Raw genomic sequence first — 24,513 nt, forward strand, 5'->3', positions numbered from 1 at the left:
AGAATAAAAAATGAAACAGAAGCAAGACATAAAACAAAAACATCCATGAAGCAAACCCTTCCATTTCCAAGTGTTTCATTTCCCAGGTTCTGGTCTGTCTTTCTTCTTATACATCTCTTTAAATCACCTTTTAGTTTCTTGGCTCTCTGCCACAATCTACATTTCACACTGGCTTCTACTTTTTAACACTTTGCTCCTTGTACTTATTCTATTTTTAATCTAAAACTTCCGCTCTTTGATTAACAGAACAGAGAACTGTAATTATCCTTCTTTACTAGGAGCAATGGGCGAACCAGTTCAGATTAAGACCTGGTCTAAACTTAAACAATTGATTGACCTAGGTCCATTGCTCAGAGCTGTGAAGAATTTTGTGCCCTGGGCACTGTGTTTGGTTGACCTAACCCATGGTGTAGACACAGCTAGGTCAATTCTTCCATTGACCTAGCTACTGCCTCCCGGAGAGGTGGATTAACCACATTGATGGAAAAACCCCTTCCATCAATGTAGGAAGCATCTATACTAGGGCAGCACAGCTGCAGCACCATAGGTGTGCTGCTATAGTGTAGACATACCCTCAGTAAGAAGTGACTTGAGCCATTACTCAGCACTTGAACCACATCTTTATCATAGTTTGAAGTGATTAGTTGACTCTCTTAACTATTTTTCATTTTTGCTTAGCTTTGCACTTCGCAGTTTGAACCGGGACTAAAGTTGGCTCTGTTCAAATATCACTGGAAAGACCTTTCTGGACACACCACTAATCTCAAGACAGTGCTTATTCTCACAGGATTTCTAACTTTAGTTTTATACTTGAGAAGCTTAGGCAAGGTCTGAATTAGCATCTGATTCAAATGGCTCTAAACCATCTCAATTTTGGCAGCCACTAATTGTAAAGGTCACCTTTTGCCAAGAATGTGCCTCTGCCTTCCCTTTTCTTTTATTTGAGAGGGAATTCCCTCAAATCCATAACTATCTTTTCTCTAAATTTCCTTTGAATGTGTTTTAGAATCTCATACTGTTGCTGTCAAGTGACACATCTCCTTGATGTCTGCAACTTGTACCTCCGCTTTTCCCTTGTGGAAGTATTTGATGTCTCTCAGCATTTGCGTCGTCAAAATACAGCCCTCTTAAATGTTCCATAAACCTGGAAAACATGCAATGTGTAATAAACTTCAGTTATGGGAGGGAGAAATGGCGTGTTGGAAACCTTGGAGGAAGAGGGACAACAATCAAGCTGCTACGGAGGTACCAGAGAAAAGCAAACGGTGTTAATAGCTTGTTGAGTCTACATTTAACTATTATTGCTGAGAATCAACTAACTTGAAATATGGAGACTGATGAAGCACATCTAACAGGTACAGGAAATAACTGCTCCGCTGCTCGACTGCCTTGTATGTCATAGGCTGTTTCTTCCTCCCTCTTCTCCCCCATCCCCCATTCTTCAACTGCTACGTACAGACTATTTTAGGATCATATATATTTAGAGCTGGAAGGGCCATCAAGTGGTCATCTAGTAAATAAATGAAGCCAGTCTGAGACAGTCAAAGAAGTAAATGTTTATGCAAAGTTGTAATTGGTATTACTGGTGAAACAAGAGAGGAAGGAAGACACTCTAACCTGTAAATTGAACATGTACCAGTGGTGCCAGAGAAACCAATATTAATTACGTCTGAAACATATTTCATAGTATTTAGCTGATTGGGATTTTGATCATTAGAAGGAGCCTTTAATACTGGAGAAAACTTCAGATACAACAGACTCCATTTACATTTCCTGCCTTTTTTCATAATTTTGCTTCCACTATTTTCCTAACTATCCAGTCTGGTTTTGGTTAAGTAAAAACTTCCTTCTTCACAGCCTGTATTTATTTATTTATTTGTGCCTACAGATCCCGGACAGGAATTTGGGCCCCAGTGTGCTAGGTACTGTACGAATACATGTGGACACATGTGCGTGCACACCTAACCACCAAAAAGACAGTCCCTGTATCTAGGAACTCTGAGTGTAAGCCAAGAGCACTATTCTCTGTCCCTTTGCAGAGGAGCACAAAGTTACACTACACTGCTATGGTTCAGTAAGTAACAGTCACAGCACAGTAGCTGTCTATCCAACTTCACTTATTTGATCTTCCAATGAGGTAATAAACTAATATTTGACAGCACAGATGGATTAGTTTTAGGGATAATAATAATAATAAATATTTACAATTTTATAGCCTTCTGTCTGACAATGCATCCAGCTCTGGGTAGGTAGCAAGCAGGGGAGGAGACAGACCAAGGTGCTGGAGGTAAACAGTAATTAAATTAATAGATGTATGCAATATTTCCCAAAGTAGTATCAGAGAGGACAGTGAAATGACCAAAAAAAAAAAAAAAAATGAGGAGGGTGCAATAAAGGGACAGAAAATAAAACTGAGATTCAACCTAAGAATATACAAACTATTACAGTGAAAGAAGATAGCCTGAAATGCAGATATTGAGTGGGAAATACTTGGAAAGCAGTAATGGCATAAAAGGCAGAAGGCATAGTGTACAGTAAACAGGACACAGAGACCTACAATGTGACACAGCTGCAAACATTGCAGGCATTGCAGTTGTAAGCTACATGTACAAAGGAATCACAAAGTGAGATGACAGTCTCTTAATGCACATATTCTGCACTAGGACAGGTATGTTGCCCTTTGGCATGATTCACCTAAAGGATCAAATTTTTACAGTATCACCCACAATCCCTATTGTTTGCCTAAAGCACTGGTACCAAACTCAGTAAACCGATAAATCTTAAAGTATGGAGGAGAATGCTCTGGAAACAAGTGATAAGAGAACATTCAGTGAGCCCAATGAAATACAGGACTGTGTCACATTGAAACCAAGACAAAAATACTTTGGGAAAGATAATCTGTATATCCATTTTCTTTATTGCTTTTGACCATAGGTTGCTGCTCTTTGCTTAGCATTACTCCAGTTCACGACCCTTCTGGCCCACAGTAAATATGGTAGTGCTATGACCGCTATGTGGCAATGGTAAGATGGCATCTACTGTGTATATGAGAATAGATGAACAACCAGACTGGGTCAGACCAATGGTCCATCTAGCCCAGTATTCTGTCTTCTGACAGCGGCCAATGCCAAGTGCTTCAGAGGGAATGAACAGAACAGATAATCATCAAGTGATCCAATCTGTGATCGCCCATTTCCAGCTTCTGGTAAACAGAGGCTAGGGACACTTCAGAACATGGTTTTGCAGAGCAGTATGATTTGAGTGTCTGCAAGCATTTGAAGGATGTATATGCTGCAGAGGGATAAGAATTGTTTATAACGATACTATTTGTTGTAACCAAAAAGAATGAAACTGAGCAAAAGAGAATTTTGGCTGAAAATCAGGAAAAATCTACTAGAGTTGAGATGTATTAGATTGTAGAGTAAACCCCCAAATGAAAAACTGGAAACCCAGCCATTTGAGTCATTTAAAATCTTATGGGACCAAGTGTTAGACAGATCATTGTAGAAAACAATCCTCACGTGGCATGGGGATGGCCAGCTTAATAAATCTTTCCTATCTTTAATTTTTACGACTTCATGATTTTACTCTGGATTAGAGAGACAAGAGTTGCCTCATGTGTATCTAATCTTCTGTTACAATCTGGTACAAATGTGTGCAAAGTCTTTTATTTGTCTTTGTTATGTAAAACTTATTACTAAGCAGCGGTAATTATTCCCCTTTGGCTGGTTCCTTTTTTTTTTTTTTTTTTTTTTGGAAAGTGTTCAATTTGTGTCCTGAATACAGATAATGGAAAAATATTTCATACAAAATTCGGAAAAATTCTAAGCCCTTTTATTCTCCAGGTTTAGAAAAGGGATGATTTTTCATTCATTGGAAATTTTGCATGAAAATTTCGAAATAATTTTTGGGTTTTGAAATATTCTGGTTTTTGCTTTTCCATGCTTTTCTCTCTTTTCCTTTTCCTCTCTCTAAAAGGAGGCAAAGAAGGAAAATTAAGACTAAAAACAGAAAGTCTTTAATTGCCCCCCCAGTGTTTCTGTCTAAATTTTTCATTTTCCAAGTTAATTGAAAAAACCCCACCATAAAATGATGAAAAATCCCAATAGAAAAAATGATCACTTATCAAGTAAATAAAATTATTTAAAACATTTTGATCAGCTCTAGCCTTTAATTATATGTAAGGCTATGATTTAGTCATGGGTATTTTTAGTAAAAGTCATGGGCAGGTCACGGGCAATAAACAAAAATTCATGACCCATGACCTGTCCATGACTTTTACTACAAATACCCATGACTAAATCCTGGGGAGCCACTGCTGGGGGTGCAGGGGCCAGCAGCACCAGCTGCCGGGGACTGTCAGAGTAGCGGCTGCTCTGGCTGCTGGGGGACCGCTGCCAGGGCCCGTTGGAGCAGCCGCTGCTCAGGGCTGCCAGAACAGCAGCTGCTCCGGCCACCTGGGGACCGCTGCCCGGGGTTGCCGACAGCGGCTGCTCCGGCCAGCCCAGGGACTGTCTGAGCAGCGGACAGTGTGGCTGGCCCCAGGGACCGCCTGAGCAGCGGCTGGCTGCAGAGCTGTTCCACCATCGACTGGTGCCAACTGCTTGGGTGGCCCTTGGCTCATCCACACTAGCCAATGCAGAAGTCACGGAGGTTGTGGAAGGTCACGGAATCTGTGACTTCCACAACTTCCATAACAAACATGGAGCCCTAATTATATGTGATTTAATTCCTCTTTAGTCGAGTTTACTCCTTTGTGGCCATGCCTGAAATGGAATTTTATTAATACATCACGTTCATTTGATGTGCTCTTAATACATCAAGTATTCTTAATCACTGCTTTAGCCAGATAACTCTCTTGATTGAGGAAGCAGAAAGATATAATTATTAACAATACTTTGCACTTCTATAGCACTTTCCAGCTGAAGATCTCAAAGCACTTTACAGCCGTAATTAATTTATTAAACTTCACAACATCCCTGTGGATTAGACAAGTGATAGTAGTCTTATTTCCATTTTGCATATGGGGAAATTGAGGCACAGAGCCCAAGATCTCCCAAGAAGTTTATGGCAGAGCAGGAAATAGAATTAAAATCAACCCCATCCTCCATCATCTTCATTGTTTTCATGTTAATCTCAGAATTCACTTCAAAACTGCCCTCCTGATTTTTTTTCAAATTCACCACGGATCTAGTACACTTTCCCTTCACCATGTTCCTCACAGTGTTCCTTTATCCCTGGCCTGCTCTCTGTCTCTAACCTGCTAATATCCACAATTTCAGACCTTTGTCATCGATGGTGAATTCTCTCTCCCTTTCCTCTGCATCATTGAGTCCTTTGTCTCTTTAAAGCTCGTCTTTAGACCTTCCTGTTCTCCTTAACTGATTCACTTTGGAGCATTTTGTGATTTTCCGTACTGGGGATGATGTATGCAAATTTACATGTATTACACTGTGTTATGGAAAAAGAAAAGGAGTACTTGTGGCACCTTAAAGACTAACCAATTTATTTGAGCATAAGCTTTCGTGAGCTACAGCTCACTTCATCGGATGCAATCCGATGAAGTGAGCTGTAGCTCACGAAAGCTTATGCTCAGATAAATTGGTTAGTCTCTAAGGTGCCACAAGTACTCCTTTTCTTTTTGCAAATACAGACTAACACGGCTGCTACTCTGAAAACTGTGTTATGGGTTACCTTGGTAACTGCTGGAACAAAAATCTGGCTAAATGACATCAAAGAGTGCACAAACTCCACATCTTCCATTCTTTTACATAAATGAATGAGGCTTTCTTCCCTTTTTTTAGCAATCTTCCGAACTCATGGTGCTGCTGGTAAATGTTGGCTATCTTAATGTTGACCACTAAACTGGTGGTAGTTGGTTCAAACCCCCAAATGAAAGAGGCAACCCCAGAGTTTTCCCCCCTTTTAACCTCTCTTCTGCTCTTTACCATCCAACAGGACCCTAGTGAGCTGTTGGGTTCCGTTGCAGTGACTGCAATGAGGGAAAACATCTGCAGTCCTTTACCTACTCAGCAGGAGAGACCAAAGTCCTCCAGGATTGTGCTGCCCCCTGGTAAATACTAGAAAGGGACTAAATATTCCATCATAGGGATGTGTCAACTTTTTGTGGAACTGACTATCCAAAATTCAGATTCAGCATATTGTAGGTGGTGGTATGAAAGCCTTAGAGAACTACAGCATGCTGACTTCCTAGGTACAGAACAGCACAAGAAACAGAATATAGGCCATCCATAGCTACTTGGTATTGAGTACTGTCATGTTAGGAATTGCATTTTTGCAGAGAGACTGTTAACAAAAGTACTTTTTAGATCAATGTTCAAATGTTATTCATTTAACCGATAATCACTTCAATAAGAACTGGGTATTTTTATTATGGCTGTATTGTCAATTTAATATGTGGATTCATTATGTCCTCAGAAGGATATTTTTTCTTGCCTGGTATAGCTTGAAAGAATACAGGGTCCATGAATGACCAGGCACTGGAACAGAGCTAAGTTACAGAAAAGCTAATATTAGAAGTGCTAAGGTCTTTACTTACTGTCCCATCTTTTGAAACATGAAATTCTTTCCAACTCTTCTTCAGTTCTTCTGCAGAAATGGTTAAAAATGATCTATTTGGTTGAATTAAGGAAGTTACACATTACTGCAGCAACTTAAGAAAAACCCTCTTGACTTCCTGGAAACTGAAAAGAAAAAAAAGTGGTGTTTTAAAGAAGTAGGTAAGATTGTCTCTGACATCACTTAGTTATATAGTGAGATCGCGAGTGGTTAGTCTTTGGGTGACAGAGGAAACTGCTCCCTGACTGATAAGCAGGCACTGCAATGTATGTGCACAGTTATTCTGCTTTTGATTCAAGTTTTGCCGAGAAATACTTTTATAGAAAGATAACAATTATTTTGCTTTCCAGAGAGAGACACATGCTGTTTCATAAGGATACGCCTGATTTCCAGATATGACCATGTTTTTGTGGCTTGAACTCTTGGCATTTGGCTTTGCCCTTCTGGACAACAATGTTTTTGTCAAAGGTACGTACCAACTGATATTTCATTTTCTAAATATGGTACCATAAAGTTCTTTCAGCAAAACAGAATGTTGAAGCTTTGCAAAGAGGAGAACTGACAATGTTGTCCAGAAACTATAATATATTGGAGCCGCAGCCATAATGCGGCAAAGGCTCCACTAGAACAGGACGACGTGTCTTAGAATGTGCAAGAGAAAAAATGTTTCCTGTGTAGCCATTTGTGAACGTTGTATAAACTTTTTTAAAGAAAGCTTTGCATTTTATATTTTAATTGTCTTTTATTCAAATCGTTTGGAAAAAATAATTGATTTGGAGCTCTCATAAATATCAGTTCAGTAGAATCCCAGTTCATTGTTTATGAGTCAACACTTTATTCCTTCACTGTTTAAAAACATTAAAAATCTCACTGAAGGAATCTTTAAACAATAAAGATCTCTTTGTATTTAAGTCACTCCCTGATGCAGATGGCATACAGTTCCTCAAATTTAGATTTGTATTGTAAAGAGTCTAGAAAGAAATCCAAAAACTGACTGGAGTGATGGGCAATTGTAAAATGTATGTAATTACCATTGACAGTTTTCAAGAAATAAAGTAATTTTGTTGGTACATCAGCTTTGTAGTTAGTGAAAATTAATTAGAGAGATAGAATTTAGAATGGTCTGCAGCTACTTTCCATTATAAGTGAAGTTAGATCAATCTTCACCGGTCGGTCTTGAAAAAGAATCGTACAGTCTAAGGGCCTGATCCTGCAACATTGACAGCTAGGTGTAGTGCTTGCTACTGAGAGTAGTCAATTAAGTCAATGGCAATACTCACAGAAGTAAGTATTATAAATGGCCATCAGCGTCTGAAGAATCTGGATCCTATGATGATACAGTTTTCAATTAAAGAAGGCGCAATGGTGCAGCATGATTGCCCCCCACCCTCTACCACCCTTCCGGTTAGCTAGTTTATATAATTGAGGATGTTAGCTAGGACAGCTGTTTGATAAGCAATGTTCATCCTAAAATTGGGCCTTAATTTACTTAATTCCAGATAGTAGCAAATGGCATGGTCTGATTCTCCCCTCATCTACAGCCGTTTTACACAGGTGTATTATTAATAATTTATTACTAATTGATTTCAATGGAGTTACTCCTGATTTACACTGGTATAACTGATAGAAGAATCAGACCCTTAGTTGCTAACATGTTTTAGCTGGTTTAGAGTCTGGGTATTAGTTCTGTAATCCTTGAGAGCCTACAGAGAGTGGGCACTAAGTAGATCTGGTTAGTAGCTGTTGGATATTATATGGAAACAAGCGAATCTTGCACTATAAAGCAAAAGAGCAGATTTCTCTTTTTTTATCTGCTCTCCCATTTTTCATTTTTATAACTCACGTCTACAGCTGCTGCTCCTTTTCTTCAGCAACAGCAGGCCAATGCCAGCCTCCGTTGCCATCCCTCTTGTGAGTCGATGCAATGGCTAACAGAGGGGGCTGGATGAGGGGGAGAGAGTAGCACTACTTTTCCTCAAAAGACAGATTGTATCTTCTTTTCTACGTAGACTGGTCTGGCTTCGGCCAGTTCCTCCCTATCAAGTTGCTAATACAATTGTTACAGGAGCCACAGCAGGCAGAAAAACAGAATAAAGTCAGTAAAAGTTCAAATACTGAAATGGCATTAAGGTATTGGAGAATTATGAGGGAGAAAATATTTGGCTTAAAACTTTGCTCGGTCTCCATTTCTTGGAGGGAATTCTTTCTTCTCACATCTTCCTCTTTGATTTTGGGCAAGTCACTTCACCCCTTTGTGTCTTTGTCTCTCCTTTTGTTAAATGGGGATAAAGCTTTTTACCACCTTTGTAACCCATGTTGAAATCTACAGATGAAAAGCGCTGTACAAGAGCTAGTCGTTGTTGCTTGTGATTAGCCATACCACATTGATTTACTGAATCCCCTATATCAAATACCCAACAGTGTAGACACTGTAGGTCCCATTGGGACTAAAATCAAAGATGTATCTCAGAGGGAGCAGAGAACACCAGGGCTCTCGGATCTGCACTGTCAGCCTGTTGGTTACCAGGTGGAATTTAAGGCGTTGCTTTTCCCTATATAATTTGGCACATGCTTATTTGAGAGACTCCTGTTCCCATGCCTTACTGACACAATTATGATCAGTCATTGTAATCTTCCTTCTCCCCCCACCCCCCATGTGTGAAATAGCTTACATTTGACTTTCAAGACACTTTCAATGCCTGTCTATTTTTCTTGTTATAGGGTAGGGAAGAGTTTGATGGGGGTGGATCTTTCTGTTAGGACAGGTGTATTGGTGGACTTGATATTTTTTGTATTGGTTACCATTGGCTGGCAGGGATGGAGTAGGTGCTAGGTCTTATCTCGAGCGGTTTGTTGCCCGGGGTTATACTCGGAGGGGAGGAGAGGGTCTTTATTCTTGCTGCAGAAATAGTTTGCTGGTTATTGTTAGTCAATGGTGAGTTTGTTGCTGGGTTTGTCTTTACATTATGATTTGTGGCCAAGATTCAAATATGCCTAGTAAATTTTTTTTTTGGGGGGGGGGGGGGGGGGGGCTCAATTTGTGGGGCCCAACCTGAAATGTTTTAAAACAGCCTGATTCTCTCAAAGTGCCAAGCACCCACCCTCTGCCAGTCAGACCCCTGTAAGGTGTCTTAGGTTGCGCATCCCAACATTGAGGCATTTAGAATCACTAGTCACATTTAAGAATCTTGACCTAAGTTTTTAAAGAATGTCAAAGATAGCTAGAGCCTGGGAAAGGTGACTTTTTATATATATTGTTAGAAATTTCAAGAAATGAAATATATGTGGCCATCTGCAGTGTGTCAGTAATAAATATAGGAGTAATATTATTTGTAGCTGTTCCGTACCCATTTTCTAATGAACATTGAAAACTTCCATATTGATACTGAAGTAAAACATCTCCAAGTTACTGAGTGCACTGTCTTAGGCTCCATTCCTGCAACTCGGTCTGTACAGGGAGACATTTGCATCCATGAAAAATTCCATTCGGGTCACTTTTTCAATGCGGTGTCTGTCCCTCTCAAGTCCACTTGCACAGAACAGCTTGTAATATCAGGGCCTAATGCAGTCTGGCATATGCTATGGGGCTTTATAACAATCAGTGTCATAATATGCTCTTTCTTCTAACTTGGTTTTCTGATAAACGATCAAAATGTAAGTCTTGTATTTCTGGGGTCTATCTGCAGTGCACATTGAAGCATATCTTTATGAAATGCTACAATTGTTCTCAGATTTTTTTAAACACGTGCTGGCTGAACTTCCTCTCGTCCATGCTTCAAGTCCTCCTTTCTCCCACTGAAGAACTGGCACAGCGACAGTTTTCACAAGCCTTTTACCCAATGCTGAGCCACTTCCTTTTCACAAGAAACTCCAAGTTCCACTTAATAGTTTGGGTTTGACTTTATGATTATTTTATTTTATTTTATTAATTAAAAGGCTTCTGCAGCCTCAGGAAAATCACTGTCTAAACAACTTCCAACCTTAACAGCTAATGAGCTTGGTCTAAATGCCTTTTCTTCTTTGCTTTGCCACAACCTTTGGCAGAGCTCCCCTACGTCTTTGGCCTCCTCATGGCAGTTAGAGTCTGAAGGATTGTGCTGGAGTGCAACTCAGGCTACCCTTTTGGAAGGATCTAGTGGAGCCATGTTGTAGTTATAATTTATAACTGTGGAAAGCTATTGTAATGCTTGGAAGGTGGGGTGGTTAGAAAAAGCAGAATTGCAAAAACAAGAGGAAGATATTAGAGGAGGAAGAGGGGAAGAGAGAGTATTCTGAAATACCCTCTCTTCTGTGACACTTTTCACTTACAACAGCCACCTGTCTTTTGAAGATGTTGGGTATTTCACTATGTTGTTTTCCATAGTGCATGTAGACAGTAAGTTCTCTGAGGCAGGGACCTCATTTGTGACAAATCACTCACTTTTCAATGCTCTGCTCACTTCTGGTATTTCAAAATATGACAATAGATGGGGACAAGAGGCACAAAAAACAAGAGAGGGAGGAGTGGAGGGTAAGAGAGACAGAGAGAGGGAGGGAAGAGTGAAGTGCATGCGATGTGATAGGATTATTGTTGAGGTGTATGTGCTGTTATCTAAGGAATATAGGGAAAGGGATGTTGGTTCAAGGCCAACCAGTTTGCTTTAAACTGTGCAAGGCAGACCTGTGATTCCAACCATATAATTCATTTAGATTTCTTCCTTAATGCATTTATATTTACAAATTGAAATGCAGCAAACCACATTTAGAATCAGAGGGGCAGCCATGTTAGTCTGTATCCCCCAAAACAAGCATTCCTTATCAAGCATTCTTAAAACTACAAACCCACCTGGGGAAGTGAGGAAACAGATTGACAGAGCGAGATGGGTACCCAGAAGTCACCTACTACAGGACAGGCCCAACAAGGAAAATAACAGAACACCACCGGCATCACGTACAGCCCCCAGCTAAAACCTCTCCAGAACATCATCAACTATCTACAGCATACCCTGGAAAAAGATCCCTCACTCTCACAGACCTTGGGAGGCCGGCTAGTCCTCGCTTACGGACAACCCCCCAACCTGAAGCAAATACTCACCAGCAACCACACACCAGACCACAGAAACACTAACCCGGGAACCTATCCCTGTAACAAACTCTGTTACCTACTCTAGCGACACCATCAGAGGACCCAACCACATCAGCCACACCATTAGGGGCTCATTCACTTATATATCTACTAATGTGATATATGCCATCATGTGCTAGCAATCCCCTCTGCCATGTATATTGGCCAAAGTGGACAGCTCTACGTAGAAGAATAAATGGACACAAATCAGACATCAGGAATGGTAACATGCAAAAGCCAGTAGGAGAACACTTCAATCTCCCTGGACATTCCATAACATATTTAAAAGTAGCCATCCTTCAACAAAAAACAACTTCAAAAACAGACTTCAAAGAGAAACTGCAGAGCTACAATTCATTTGCAAACTTAACACCATTAATTAATTTGGGCTTGAATAGGGACTGGGAGTGGCTGGCTCACTACAAAAACAATTTTCCCTCTCTTGGCATTGACACCTCCTCATTAATTATTGGGAGTGGACCACATCCACCCTGACTGAATTGGCCTCATCAGCACTGGTTCTCCACTTGTAAGGTAACTCCCTTCTCTTTATGTGCCAGTATATTTATGCCTCTATCTGTAATTTTCACTCCATTCATCTGAAGAAGTGGGGGTTTTTTACCCACGAAAGCTTATGCCCAAATAAATCTGTTAATCTTTAAGGTGCCACCGGACTCCTCACATTTAGAATGTACTACCAATATACTCCTACAATCACAGAGCTGCCATGCAGAGATTGATTAGAAGGAAAGTCCTTTTTGGAACATGTCACACTGCAATCATTTCCTTTACCTCTGAATTTTTCTCCAATGCTATTATGTTTATATATTTGGGTCCCTAGTCTATGTTGGGGCCTTTGGAATACAAAGTATTAAGAACTATACAAATACATAGTGAGACACACAGTCCCTGCCTTGGCAAGACAGACAAAGGGGAAGGGGAAATGGGAAATGGAGGTGAAGTGACTTTCCAAAAGTATCATAAGAGGTCGAGGTTAGAATTAGGAACAGAACCCTGGTCTCCTGACTCCTTGTCCTGTGCCCTATCTATTAGATCCTGCTGCACCCCTGACATTACTTATGTGTATTGAATAACCTATAGGTCTTCATACTCAATCACTAACACATTAAGTCACGGAAGGAGTATTTAATAGGTGTTTCTTCTCTTGAGGAGCTGCATGGAGGTACATTCTGTATCATGCTGAGAGTGAGATGCAGGGGAAGACTATAAAGTATTTAACTCCACGGTGTCCTCTCTTGGTATTCGTGGTCTAGTTAGATATTATTATATCTAATTGTCAATTTTCCTGAGTTCTGCCAAGACTACCTCTCTTTGCCTAAATGGCTGTTGCCTCTTAAGTCTCCACTCACCCGTGCCCAGAGCCTTAGTTATTTTCTCAGTGAAGCTGTTTAATGGGGATTGGATTGCCAGGCCCATCCAGGAAATGGCAGTACAGCCTAGAAATATGTCACCTCAGGTAGCTTATTGCCTTTTCCTTTACTTCAGAATGCCCACTCTCACACATTGCTGTTACACTCATGTCTGATTAACAGTCAAGATGAAGTGAGCTGTAGCTCACGAAAGCTCATGCTCAAATAAATTGGTTAGTCTCTAAGGTGCCACAAGTACTCCTTTTCTTTTTGCGAATACAGACTAACACGGCTGTTAATCTGAAACCAGTCAAGAGGGTTTTTGATTTCAGCTAGTTCATGTAATTTCAGTTGGGAAAACCACTCTGAGCTAGTAGGCAGTTTTTGCACAGAACGTTTACTGTCTTTGAAGCTGAAGTCAGGCACTGAATGAGCCTGGAATCAAATTGATGCACCATAATGGTGTAAAGCCCTGAAATGGTAAAACACTGATATCTTCCTATAGATATCAAGATTAAACAACAAAAACAACCTACAGTGCTTTGTTTTTCTCATTTGAAATGGAGATTGACTGCTGCATTGTGTGTCTACATATATTTCCAGGTTATCTGTGCACTTGCAGACAGGTCATGTTCACTGGTGTTTCAATGATTGTTAAACCATTTTATCTATTTCCACGTTTTTTTCTCTTTCTAATAAAAGCAGATTGGAGGCTCCAGGATCCGGGTTTTAAAAACTAACTTTGTGAGCATTTCAGTGTCAGCTTACATTATCCATAATGTTGTATAGCTACAGAATCTATTTCCTTTCTTTTCTTTTCTACTTCTTTTGCAGTACTGTACTCCTAGTTATTCCTTCTGTGTCAACGTATACTCAGCTGGTATGCTTTCTTGGGTTTCTGTTTTGCAAATTCAAAGACTTCTCTTACAACCCTGCTTCTCATTCACAATCTCACCACTCTATAAAGAGTTGTCAGCTCTAACAGTATATTTCATTGTGCATGGAGGACTTTTTTTGTCACAAAAATGTGGACTCTGTGGAGCAATTTTTGAAATTGCCTTTGAAATAGTCTTTTCCTGACATGAGATGAAACAGGACACACACACAAATCAGACTAATAGCGCTACAACATGGGGGGCGGAGAGGGAGAGGTCAAATCAAAGAATATTTCTGTACTACATATAGCAACTAGCAGATCATTAAATATATTAGCTATCTCCTAGCACCTGCAAGGCTATATCATCAGGAAAATATAAGGCAATACACAAGGATAGCAATAATCTCTGTCTCAGAAGGGTTGGTGTATAGGCATATGGTATTGTGACACTTTCAGATAATTAACTAGTTACTGCAAAGGCACTCACCCCCTTGAAACTGTGAACAGGTTACTTTAAGCAGTAGTGCATTCCTGGACTGCTTCTGGATGGTGGGAGTTAAGAAGGAATGAAGTGGATAAGAGAAAAGGGGGAAGATAAATGATGGAGTATGGCCAAGTGGCTAGAGCACAGAACTGGGTGTCAGGTTCTGTGGATTCGGTTCCAGGCTCTGTCACAGACATGTTGTATGCTGTGTAGTTGTAGCCGTGTTGGTTCAGGGCTATTAGAGAGACAAGGTGGGTGAGGTAATATCTCTTATTGGACTAACTTCTATTGGTGAGAGAGACAAGCTTTTGACTCTGAGTACCTCTCCCTGACCTGAAGAAGGCTGGTGTGGCTCAAAAACTTCTCTCACCACTAGAAGCTGGTCCAATAAAATATATTACCTCACCCACCTTGTCCCAGAGACATGTTGTACGAACTAGGTTAAGTCATGTAAACTCTCTAAATCTCAGTTTCTCCCTTTCTGAACCGGGGATAATAATACCTACCTCATGGTGATATTTTAAGCCACAATTCATTAAAATTTAAAAAGGTGAAAGTTATTGACAACCCTTAAATTATCACAAAAGAGTTACTTTGAAGAAGCTGTGTGATCTCAGGAAACATTGTCTTATGACACAGAGCTATCCACAAGAAGTGCAGAAAATGTAAAACAAGTGACTGACTGAGTATATGGCATAGGATTGATTTCTGCCCTCACACCTGAAGGATAGGGGCCGACAATATGAAGGGGATGTTTTTGCAGTGTAACAACTACCCAGGTAAAAAAAATAATTCTGTGCAGCCACACTCAAATCAGTGGGACTATTCTGAGAGTAAAGAGCTCCTCAACTTGAGTAAAAGTAGCAGAATCAGGCCTCAAATGATTAACCCTCTCTTGTCTCCTGTGAATTTCATATCATCTCCATTTTAACAAATGTGGAAATTGGGATACAGAGAGGTTAGGTGGAATGACCAAAGTCACACAGGGAGTCACAGTCAGAGGTCGGACTGGAACATTGGTGTCCTGGCTTCCAATCTACTTCATGAATCAGAAAACCATGTCCCTCGAGAAACCATAGATATAAAAGGCCTGATTTTGAAGTGTTTTCCATTTTGTTGAAGTAAATGCTACCATAAGAATGTCAAACTGAGAAAGGCAATTTAGATGTTTAAATGGTAGCATTTGTGGGTACAAATTATTGCAGGAATCAACTGGTTGCACAAAAATGGAAACCAAGTCAAGGATCTCTTAGAAGTCAGACCTCCAAAAAAAAAAATAGTCAAAGAAAGTTTTCCCATTCTTACTTCTGGATTTTTCTCCATTGGTCAACAGTTGATTTGGCTACTGCAGTTCCATTCTGTATCAGTCTCTTTTCTATATACTTCTAGATGATTTAAATGAATGTAAGGTAACATGCACAAATACTGGAGAAATCATTTTGTTTTACAGTGTTCTGGAGAGGATACACCAAAGAGATTTTATTCTCAAAATCAGTCCTTGTAAAATGTATGTCCAATTAACGTTTTCTTTTTAAAATTATATATAATTTTAATAATTTTGTGTTTGGTACCTTGTTGCTATGATAGAATATCATCTTATTATTTTGGTAATCAATGGAGAGAACTAGAGAATATATACAGTAGAAAAATTGCAATAGTTGTGGCATTTTGATATATGGGATAGGCCTTAAAATAGATAAGCTATCGTAAGGCTCAGTCTTGTTTGCTGGGTTTTTGTTTAATGCTTCTGTGTTCAGTTGTGTTGGCTAGTCAGAATCAAAAGGCATTTCTATATCCTCTGCACCTGCTTCACATTTCACATAAGAAGCATGGCATGTGGTTTAGGTTTCAGTGAAAGATGTGAAATGGCAATAAAGTTATATAGCTGCTAGGATGTTCTGGGTTAGTGCTACTCCTCATCTACTAGTGTGTGTTAGGGCATTTTGATTGCCTGAGGAGTGATTTAAAGGAATTAGAAATAAAACCTGCTAAGAGCCTCCCCAATAGATGCTCTTTCCCCTACAGAATATTTGGGTCTATTATAACTTATAACTTAAGCCAAGGTGAACTCAGGTGCTGGAAAGGAAGGCAAAAGAGAGTTCTGAGTTAAGAAGCCCTGGCAGGGATATAAGGTCTAAATATGGCTGTGACAAAGAGGGAAGACTGGCATGTGGAAAGACAAATTTTTCCTGGATACCAGTGAACTCAACGTTTTGAGGGAGACAGAGGTAAAACTTTGATGAATTTCAGTGAAATACAGCTGTTGATCTCCTGAATTTGGTATGATATATTGTTAGGAATATTGGACTGTCTGACCACTAGAATAGAATCAATGAAAAGGTAAAGTGTTTTATATAAAGAAAGATGGTGGATTTTTAGGGAGTCACAATATGATATGAAAACCATGCCTGCAGACTCCTTTTGAGTGGAACATAGGACATGAAAACCATTGCAAGGTCACAGTACAGTTCAGGAAATAACTTCAAATCTTTATAGCAAAACCTGCAAGAGTTCAGGAGTGCTTTGTTAGATGAACAAAGATCAGGATGCTCTAGCTGCATTTGCCTCCCTGCCATGATTAACATTTGTGATCAAGATCTACCAGGTTTAGTTGTAGTAGAAGATTATCCTGCATACACTACTATTTGGGATTTTAGTACATGTGGCAGTGTTGGGGGATGGGCATATATGGACATGATCCTGTGCCTGGAGGTCAATAGGAGTTTTGTCACTGATTTCAGTGGCCGCAGGATTATGTCAAGGGAAGGACTGTCAGCAAACCAAAGCCTCTAAAAATGGCTTTCTACTGAACAGCAATGACAGTTTACCCATCACATTACCTCACACCATTGGCAGCCATTCCCTCTCACATTAAATCTCTTGTTTTCTCTCCCCACTCAAAATGTTATTCACCTAAGCCTCACCTCTGCAGTGACGTCAATGGAAAGTCCACAAAGGCAGAAGCACGACGCATTCAAACTTACAAGTATTATTTTGTCTCTGTGTTTTTTTCTTTTTTCTTTTTCTTTTTGCAGTAGTTTGTTGAATTTTCTTTAGCATTGTCTTATAATAGGAAAATAATGTCTATGCTGTTGGGTTATATTCACAATAAATAGTTTTTGGGTCCTCAAATGCTACAACTTTGCTTCAGCATTTAATTGCCCATACAAGGTATTTAGGGCCGGCACCCGCAAATGGAGCAGTATGTTCAAAAGAGCTTGGCGATCATTTAGACATCAGAATAAGTCTCCAGATTTTGATGGGTGGGTTTTGAGCTCTTTTGAAAGTCTGGCCTTTGTTTAGATGCTGAAGTGAGAGAGGAAAACTTGGCTCAATAGCGAGTACTGAGCACATGGAAAATCAGGCCATTAGCTCTTTTGACATTGTAGCTGTTATTGCTGTGTATATGCTGCCGTGAATATTATATTGTTGTTCTTTATTACTACAACTGAACCGAATGACTGCAATCAAGATCAGGGGGACTCCATTGTGCTTGGCACTGTACTAACACAGAATGAAGGCAATACTTGCCCCAAAGAGCTCACAATCTAATTTAAGGCAAAATACAACAGTGGGTTTTTAAAAAAGGAAGGAACAAGGGAACGAGGATGAGGATGAGCAATAGGAGCATATGTGCACAGCCATATTGTTTTTATAATCCCCTATGCAATTAATTTCTTCTGCTGAGGAACTGACCTGCTGTTATTTTATTCAGAGTACCACCATCTTTGAATAATGAATCATTCTCTGCACCCAAAATAACCTCTCACACATAGGCCCATGAACTATTATTCTCACACTGGTCACTGTGCCCTTGCAGTTTTTATATTGCAGCAGATGATACAGTACAGAACTTGGTAGTGTACATTTTAATATAAAACTCTGCTAAAACCATACCACCTTGAACACGCCTGATCTCATCTGATCTTGGAAGCTAAGCAGGGTTGGGCCTGGTTAGTAGTTGGATAGGAGACCTCCTGGGAATACTGGGTGCTGTAGGCTTTTTTGCGGGGGAGGGATAGCTCAGTGGTTTGAGCATTGGCCTGCTAAACCCAGGGTTGTGAGTTCAATCCTTAAGGGGCCATTTAGGGATCTGGGGCAACTATGGGGGATTGGTCCTGCTTTGGTCCTGAGTAGGGGGTTGGACTAGATGACCTCCTGAGGTCCCTTCCAACCCTGATATTCTATGATTTTATGATTCTATGATATTCTAAAAACAAGCTTTAGACACCCATGTAATTATTTTTATTCTCTCTTATGTGAATGAAATATATAAGGACATATGCAAAAGCATTGCACTTGTTTACATTATTTATTTGGCCCCAGTGTTTAACCCATCCCTAACCCCACTGTGGTTTCACACTAGGTAGCAATCATGTAAATAAATTAATTTTAATATAGCTGTGTAGGTTGCTGTGTGTTATATATGTACTTTGTATATAATAAGATATGCCCATGTGTATATGATGCCAGAGAATATGAAAATCTAATATTTTTATGCTCCTGACATGCAATTCATATTACAGATATTCCATCTGTTTGGAATGCAAGTATGTAATGGCACCCACATACCTAAGGGAAGGGACAATATTCTATTCTATTTAGAATCTTGTCTCTCACTCATCACCAGTATCTGAGCACCCATAAAACCAAATATAATCATTATAATAAGGAATTAATTCTCACTCCAGACATGTCATTGCCCTAACAGATTTATCTACACAGAAAAGTATTGTACTATAACTCCCCACCCTTCACCAAAAAGAAAAATACACAAAATATATGTATGAAGGGAAATACAGGATTTAACAGCTAGAGTGCAAGGGTTTGACATCACATTTCATGAAGTGCATGTTGCAGATAAAGTGGAACCAAAGATCGCTTTGGAAATTGTCTTCAGTGAATGAAAGTAAGGTCCAGATCCACACTGCAACATTCAGTATTGGAAGGAGATATTTACTGAACCAAATAATTGGAATTGTGGTGCTTAGCACTTTTGAAAATCAGGTTGTATGCAGCTGTATGTGTGTTTTGGAAATGTTTTACTTTCAAATTGCAGAGGGATTTGAGTGGTTGAGTTTATCTGTAAGATATAAAATGTTCACTGAAAAGGGATTCTGACAAAGTCTTGAAATACTGAAGCAGATACATGGTACACAAAAAGAGCTGGGTGAAATCTTTTCAGCAAATAGTATTGTCACTGAAAAAATGCATTTTGGGGTAGGGGGGGGGTCTGAAACTATTTTCAAATTTGGGTCAAATTTGTTGAATAGTTTTGGCTGATTTATTTTGAAAGAGGACAAAAATAGATTTGACCATTTCTAAACGTTTTCGTTCAACTTTTTGGTTTCAAAATGTTTCATTTTCAACATTTTAAAATGTTTCTTTTAGTTATTTTTGTTCCAAAATGTTGTCCCAGTTTGAATTTTGGCCATTTTTAAAAAAAATCCACAAGAAAAAGGTGAAAAATGCCCCCCAAATGACCACATTGGAAAAAAAAAAAGTCAAAAAATTCATTTTGGGTTGACTCAAAATGTTTTCGTCAGTTCCAAACAAAAAAAAAATTGCGTCCTTGCTTTGGTGAAAAATTTTAAAAATATAAATTTCAGTTTGATTCAAAGCAAATTTGGGGGAATTTTTTGGTTCGGCCCCAGAATAAAAAATATTTGCTCAGATTTATATAGAAATTCTTTAATGACAATAACCATTTGCTCTCTCTGAAAATAATCTGTCACATTAGCTTGTCTTGCAATTGTCCCACAGCTTGTCTTCAAGATAATTGGCATATTAGGAAATGGGCAGAGCCACAAAGTCTATTTTAAAGTCATTTGAAATCTTTATTGTAGACTTTAGGAGTCACCACGGTGATTGAAAGGGTGATACATCATCTAATTTACATCTGACACATTCTCACTCTTTTCTTAATGGTATTTTCAAAATGTTCCAAAAAATGTATCGTTATATTTTGATAAATATTTGTTCAGAAAATGGTTTAACTATAGAAGGACTACTTAAATGCTTAAAACTATGCCTGTGCTAAAGTGGTTTGCTGAATCAGGGCATGTAGATTAAAGTAATCAAAAGGAAAAACAAAGAACAGCCCTTCTGATGTTTTCCTTTCCATATGAGATGTTAGTAATGCTACCTGTTTATTACATTATAAAATAATAATCATATATTGAAAAAAGAGCAGGTAACTGTGATTTACTGGGTATAATTGTGTCACAGGGTTCTGATAATGATATAAGCCAAAAGAACAAATCTCAGCAGTTTATGTTGTGACTTACTAGAACTTTGAGACTGAACTATAACCCCATAATTCAAAATTTGCCTGTTCTCTATTAAAATGTGAAATAACATAGTTTAGTACATTGATCTGATTCCAGACCTACTATTTTCCTGTTTCTTTTGAGGTGATATTCCCTGATTCAAAGTCATCTTTTGGCCCCTGCTCCTCTTCTATTGAGGCTATACTTCCTTCAGTACCTTATCCTAGCCTGAAGGGACTCTGCTAAACTACCTTAATCTGAAATGTCTGTGTGCTAGCCTGGTGGCAGTAACTAACTCTGACAGGGGACAGATGTTTAGTACCCTTGGTGGGGTCTTGCTATTAGTGGTTGTAATGTAAAGATTTTGTAGTAAATATACTAACTATAAACCAGCCAGAATAAAAAATTAGTGTTCCTATGAATTTCTCTCTCTTTCGTGCACGCTTTTAATGATGTTCTGTGAGATATTTTGCTCTCAGAAAACAGAAACATTTCTCATATTTTAGAAATAGATCTAATGCAGTACTGTTATTTTTATTATAAATAAATTACTTTGCTAGGTTTAGACATTGCCAAAGAACATAGATTAGAATTTTGGTGTTTGAGTTTTGAATTGGATTAAGAACAATATAACACCAGTTTGATAGAGCATTAAAATCAAATGGAAGTCCACTAAGTTTAAAAATTAGAATTTTATGATCAAATAATTCTCCTCACCTGATACATTTTTGATACAAAGCTCTTTGTTTTATAAAACCTTTTGGCCCCAGCGCACCACCCTCACTTGAAAAGTATACACTGGAAGGACAATCAAATGTAAAACATTAGACTGGAAAATATTTAATCTGTTCTGGTGTAACAGCTACTAGAAAAAGAGGAAAATAAAGTGTTATGTCAGCTATTCAGAATGTATAAAAGCTGTTCAGAAAATTTCTAGCATACTTCATGTTACCGCTTTTAATGGCATAAATGAGTATAAAATAGTTAAAATATATTCATTTACTTTGGGTCAAGTTCTGATCTCAGCTGCACTGATGTACAATTGCCTTCAGTGGAATTACTCTGGATTTATGTCAGTAAAATTTACACCAGAATTGGGCCTTCTGTTCTTCGGATAGGCTTGCACTTTGGGTGCACTCCTTTAGGATGTTTACTAGGCACATAGGGTAAAATTTTCAAGAGACTCTACAGTGACTTGTGAACTTAAATCCCATTTTCAAAACTGAGATAGGCTATGTCTACACTGTACATGTCACATATAGCTACATGCTGCAGTGAAAAGTGACCTGGGTCCACATTGTGGTGTGTAACTACACTTGCCAGTGAAAGGCTCTGGCAGCAGGGAGGCAGCAGGCAAAAGTCTCAGCAGCAGGAAGCTGCCGGAGCCTTTCCCTTCTGCTTCCCCCCGCTGGAGCCTTTCCCCACTGCTGGAGTCTTTCCCTGCAACAGGGAGCTGCCTTTCTCTGTACTGGGAAAAGGTTCCAGCAACTTCCTGAAGTAGCTTTCCCTGCTGCTGGAGTCTTTCCCTGCCGCTAGGACCAATCCCTGCCACAGGGGATGGCTCCAGCAGTGGAGAGGCAGTGGGCCACCATGCTGATAAAAATAGCAGTGTAGACTGGGAGGCACTGCTTGCATATGTAGAAAGCCCTGTAAGGTATATACCCAGTACATAACCATAGGGATCAGGAGTCTCTCTACTCTCCTAAGCTGTGGCTCACTGACTACACTGCTTTTTATACCCATGTTAGCGGTTATGTAGTGTATGTACTCTACAGGTTGTATGTGCAGTGTATACGTACCTTTAGGCACTAAGGATCCTAAATGTCTGTCACTTTTGAAAATGGGACTTAGGTTCCAAAGTGATATTAGCTGCTTTTGAAATGAACTCTGATTATCATGGATTTCATTATGATAACTACAGTCTTTATGTAGAAATAAATAATTAGGGCTTGTTACTATAAGTCACTGGAACTTTTGCCTAATTCAGGTCTGAGTAAACATTGAGGACTTGATCACCCTTTCTTGAGAATAAACCTCTGAGAGATGTTCCCCTTGTGGAGTTTCTCCAGAATCATTCCACTAAAGATCAAATAGGGGGTTCTGTCCCTAAATCTCATAGACCCCCTTCAGATCCGTGAAGATCTTCCACTAGATCAAGAGGATGGGTCTTTGTTGAGGTTTTGTTCCTCCACAATGACTTTGAATGTGGTACCAATGCCAGGGTTTTCCTTATCAACAAATGCCCCTGGAATCCTTTCCCAGTGGATTTCCCATAGCATTAGGGGTGGGGGATGGTAGGGAAGAGTTAATCTAATCCAGGCAACATTGACACTTTTGTTAGATGTATCACTGGTGGCCAGACAGGATGTTGTATATCCCCTGATTCCATGCTCAGACCTCCCTGCCCCTTCCACCTTTCCACACATTCGTCCTGGGTCCTGTGGAGATCCCTTCATGGAATCCATGGAAAGGGGAGGATCTTGTAAAGATGTGGGACATTTGGCTCAAAGGGTTTTGATAGCTTCAGCACTCAGCTCCTGACAGGATAAGGTTCCAATTCTGAGCACAGGGCTGAGTAAACACAAACACCTCTGTGTTGATGTTGTCATGGAAATAACGGCCTTCATTTTCTCACTGATTACATCTGCTTCATGTCTGAGGCACAAACACTGAAAACCTGGAACAGTTTTACCAAAATAGGTAGCTTCTTTGTTTCTAAATGAGTATGGAAAATTACCTGACCTTTGATGGATGTTTTGATAATGGCAGACATACAGACCTATTATCTGTTTTCAGGAAGTGTAGGCAGAATGGTACCATTCCTGCATTATTAATAGTAGTAATAATAATAAGAATGAACAGGTAATTCTTTTAGACACATCATGGAATCTCTCAATAGAGCAGTTCAGAGGCACCAGATATCTTGTTTCCAGCTACAGAGAATATAGTTCTGTTCTGCATTCATGAATAGCTGTGTTAAAGCCAAATAATCACCTTTTTTTTTTTTTTTAGTTAGAAGCAGTGATGTAACAAAGAAAATCATATTATTTCTCACTGGTACATTTTATTCATATCTTAATAGTGGTTACCTATATAATGGTTAATAGTGGTTCTCACTATAAGGCATTTATTCAGGAAATAAAGCCCTCAATCCTGCAGGCCTTATGCTGGCAAACCTCCCTTTTATCTGAGTGGGAGGTTTGCCTAATACCTGGTCTATACTTAGCAGTTAGGTCTACATAACCACATCAGTCCAGGGTATGAAAAATGTACACCTCTGACTGATGAAGCTATGCTGATCTGACCCTCAGGGTAGATGCAGCTATGTCAATGGATGAATGATTCTGTCAACATATTTGCCATCATTCTGGGAGGTGGTGTTTCTACACAGATGGAAAATCCTTCCCATTGGTATAGGCTGCAGCTACACTTCAGGGATATGCTGGCATAGCTATGGTGAGGTAGCTATGCTGGTATAATCTCCGTAGCATAAACATACCCTAAGAAACGATGACAAGGCTGGTCTCCTAATCTTTTCCTAAAATATTAGAGAGTAGAGTTTATAGTGATTTACTATCTATGTTCCTGACCCCGCAAACATTTGTGCATATGTTTAACTTTAAACACTGACTTCAGTGGGACAATTTAAAGGAGTAAAGCTAAACATGTGCATGGTATTTGTAGGTTCAGAACCTAAATATTTGGTAACAGGGTAAAAAAATACAAAATATATTAAAATTACAACTCAAAATATTTACTCTGTTACGTAACTACACATAGTAGTACATTTCAGGGTTACCATAAAGTCAATAGGATTAGCAGCATTCTCT

General features: G+C 39.3%; 1 protein-coding gene and 1 pseudogene across 9 annotated transcripts in view; both read left to right on the forward strand.

The window, feature by feature from the left end:
• The window catches only part of PTPRC (protein tyrosine phosphatase receptor type C), a 175,335-nt gene that overhangs the window by 44,017 nt on the left and 106,805 nt on the right, over nt 1–24,513 (forward strand). For 3 of the 9 annotated variants that reach the window (XM_043521584.1, XM_043521587.1, XM_043521590.1), the window contains 3 exons: nt 5,959–6,073; nt 6,605–6,740; nt 6,930–7,047. In XM_043521584.1, the coding sequence (XP_043377519.1) occupies nt 6,975–7,047 (73 nt within the window). In that variant the 5' untranslated portion in view covers nt 5,959–6,073; nt 6,605–6,740; nt 6,930–6,974. Of the gene's footprint in view, nt 1–1,945; nt 2,075–5,958; nt 6,074–6,604; nt 6,846–6,929; nt 7,048–24,513 lie in introns of those variants that run through there. The other 6 variants (XM_037906501.2, XM_043521586.1, XM_043521589.1 and 3 more) reach the window with 3 other exon arrangements.
• On the forward strand, nt 18,298–18,416 carry LOC114020353 (annotated as a pseudogene).

Source organism: Chelonia mydas, chromosome 8, assembly GCF_015237465.2.
Source record: "Chelonia mydas isolate rCheMyd1 chromosome 8, rCheMyd1.pri.v2, whole genome shotgun sequence".
Lineage (NCBI taxonomy): Eukaryota > Metazoa > Chordata > Testudines > Cheloniidae > Chelonia > Chelonia mydas.